Here is a 3,227-nt window from a genome sequence, read left to right as displayed (position 1 = left end):
AGTCTCCTCAGCCTTCTGTAATTCTTGAAGGGACACAGCTAAGAGTGGTCTCATGCCCAGTCTCCCAGCAGCTGAGGGATTAAGGGTCTGTGTCTTCTGTACTATGTAATCATAGAGGCTCGGACTTCCTCCCACATTGCCCATACTCAGCATGGATAGGATAGATTGAATTGATGTGCTAATCTGGTTATTTCTGGTCAGAAACTAACTTTAATTTTCAGTAGGACATATTCGGCAACCCACTCCAGTATTCTTGCCTGGAGAATCCCAGGGATGGGGGAGCCTGGTGGGCCACTGTCTATGGGGTTGTACAGAGTCGGACACGACTGAAGCGACTTAGCAGCAGTAGCAGCAGCAACAGCAGGACATATTCGTACCTCCTTCAATCAAACTACATTTGAGTAAGCCAGGTTCCCAGGGCCCAGAGCTATATATGCAGTGGCAGTGCCAAGTTATTCCTGTCTCCCACCACATAGACACCTCCCCAGGAATTTCTTGAGAGCACCAGCCACTTCCTTGTTCCTCAGACTGTAGATGAGTGGGTTGAGCATAGGGGTAATCATGGTATAGAAGGCTGAGACCACCTTGTCCTGCTTGGAGGAGTGGTAGGTCTGGGGCCGCATGTAAGCAATCATGGCAGCCCCATAGAAGAGAGAGACGACTGCCATGTGGGAGGAACAGGTAGCAAAGGCCTTTTTCCGACCTTCAGCAGAATGCATGCGGAGCACAGTTACAAAGATCAGCAGATAGGAGACAGAGATGACAGAGAAGGGCAGGAGTAGCATAATGACACAGCACACATAGATCATCGTCTGATAGAGAGAAGTGTCAGCACAGGCCAGCTTAAGCACTGCGGGGATGTCACAGAAGAAGTGGTCGATCTCCTGAGAGCCACAGTAGGGAAAGCTCAGGGTATAGATGGCCTGAATTAACCCATCCACCAGACCAGAAAGCCAACACAATGCCACCATGAGCCAGCAGACACGGCGACTCATGACCACTGAGTACCTCAGTGGGTTGCTGATGGCCACATAGCGATCATAGGCCATGAAAGCCAGCAGGAAGCACTCATCCCCCAGGAGGGTGACAAAGAACAGGATCTGGAGCCCACAGCCTGTGAAGGAGATGGAGCCATGGCCCATAAGACAGTCGATGGCCATCCGTGGTACAATGGTGGAGATGAGCATGAGATCCATGACTGACAGCCAGCTGAGGAAGAAGTACATGGGGCTGTGGAGACGGGAGTCAGTGTTGATGAGGAGGATCATGAGCCCGTTGCCAGAAAGGGCCACCAGAAACATGGCCATGATGATGGAGAAGAGGAGGAGGTGCAGTGGTGTGTGGTTGAAGAGGCCCAGAAGGATGAAATGGGACATGAGAGTCTGATTTTTCACCAAGACCATTGTTCCTGCAGAAGTGTGCACCAGTAGATGGTTCGGATCTGGAATCAGGTGGTTTATGTTTAGTGCAACATTACTAAAGTCATTACAACTTTTTCCAATATGTTGCCCTCTTTAAATGTTATTTGGTTTAGAACAAAAGGCATGTCCTTTTAAGAGAAATAACCTGTAACAAAGATGCAGGCTGTTGTTGCTGATGCTGCTTTGAATCTAGGACTTGCTGCATCTTGTTGAGAAGCACATATCAAGCTATTATTGCTAAAGTGGGCACTGATTTTGCTTCTACTAGAATGAGTCTGTCTCCAGTCTATAGAGCTGCTTTTCCTACCAAGCTCTGCTGCTGCTGCTGCTAAGTCACTTCAGTCATGTCCGACTCTGTGCAACCCCATAGACAGCAGCCCATCAGGCTCCACCGTCCCTGGGATTCTCCAGGCAAGAACATTGGAGCGGGTTGCCATTTCCTTCTCCAATGCATGAAAGTGAAAATTGAAAGTGAAGTCGCTCAGTCGTGTCTGACTCTTAGTGACTCCATGGACTGCAGCCTACCAGGCTCCTTCATCCATGGGATTTTCCAGGCAAGAGTACTGGAGTGGGGTGCCAGCCTTAATCAAAGATTTTCTTTTTCAGATAAACGTACTAAAGCAGCAAAGGCATTTACCATCTCTGTGAACTGAGCATTTACATAACCTCTCTGAACTTGTTTTCTCATATTAATTTGAGATAACAGCTATCTTGTAAAGTGATATTAAACACTGAAGGTGAAAGCATAAGCTATTCCTAATGGGACAGAAATAATGATACCTCACATTACTCGAGCATTTCTCATGTGCCAAGCAACACCATGACCACTCTGTCACATCCTCATAACTGCCTGGAAAGACTGATTATTGTCACTGTTAATAAGTGGGGAAACTGAGACAGAGGGAGATTATTTTTTCAGATATGGAAGCATAAAGTATTTCTTAAGAAGCTAGTAAATGAAAAACTGGAGGCAACCTAAAACCCAACACAAAGTAAATTATAAAATAATCAAATAATAAAATATATTGCCAGTGGAATACTTATGACATTTTAATAGATACTGAGCAAAAAAATTATAACAACTAGTCTTTTTAAGTATTTCAAAAAACTGAGAAATATGCCAATATATTTAAGCACATAGTTCCATTTAGGTAGTAGGGTTGAGAGTTATCTCTCTCCAACTGTGTATTTTATACATCTTATATTAGGAATATGGAAATATAATTTTAAATTAACATTATACTATGTATAAGATCAACATACAAAAATCTGAATCTTCTTCATACATACCACTAAATAAACAACTTATACAATTGCAATAAAAACTGTAAAGTGCCTAGGAAAGAACCCTAATGCTAAAAATTATAAAGCATAATTGAAAGACAGTAAAGAAGGCCTGAAAAAAGCTATGCATATTTTTTGAGACATAAGCTTAACAGTGTAAGGATGTAAATTCTCCACAAAATTAATCTATAATTTCTTTGAGATCCCAATTAATTCCCAAAAGGAATCTTGCATTTTGGATATGACCATATAGAGGTAGAATTCTCTCAAAAGTCACTCAAAATCAGTAATGAGATCAAGAACAGGAACACAGTATATGTTGGATAAAGTTAGGCTAGCTGAAATTAGAACCCACAAAATAAAATTTGAAGGGACAGCAAAAGCAGTAAAAAACTGAGCAAGGGAAGGGGTAAAAATGGAAAAAAGACACCTGTGAGCATAAACCGCAAAGTAACCTCTCCAAAGATAGGAATAAAACCAAAACTACCAGTTTCAGCCAGCAGAAGCTGGAAAGTGGTACAA

General features: G+C 42.9%; 1 protein-coding gene across 1 annotated transcript; it reads right to left on the bottom strand.

Annotated features, from left to right (window-relative positions):
• Positions 1-452: 452 nt before the first annotated feature.
• LOC113896315 (olfactory receptor 56-like) lies at positions 453-1,403 on the bottom strand. Its single transcript, XM_027548548.1, has one exon. The coding sequence runs from the start codon at positions 1,401-1,403 to the stop codon at positions 453-455; it is 951 nt and encodes a 316-aa protein (XP_027404349.1).
• Positions 1,404-3,227: the final 1,824 nt, after the last annotated feature.

This window comes from Bos indicus x Bos taurus, chromosome 7 (assembly GCF_003369695.1).
Source record: "Bos indicus x Bos taurus breed Angus x Brahman F1 hybrid chromosome 7, Bos_hybrid_MaternalHap_v2.0, whole genome shotgun sequence".
Taxonomy (NCBI): domain Eukaryota; kingdom Metazoa; phylum Chordata; class Mammalia; order Artiodactyla; family Bovidae; genus Bos; species Bos indicus x Bos taurus.
Note: the sequence above shows the minus strand (reverse complement) of the source record. Positions and strands in the feature narration are given on the sequence as shown.

Coding starts and splice junctions, on each gene's coding strand:
- LOC113896315 (XM_027548548.1), bottom strand. CDS start 1,403: ATGGTCTTGGTGAAAAATCAGACTCTCATGTCCCATTTCATCCTTCTG.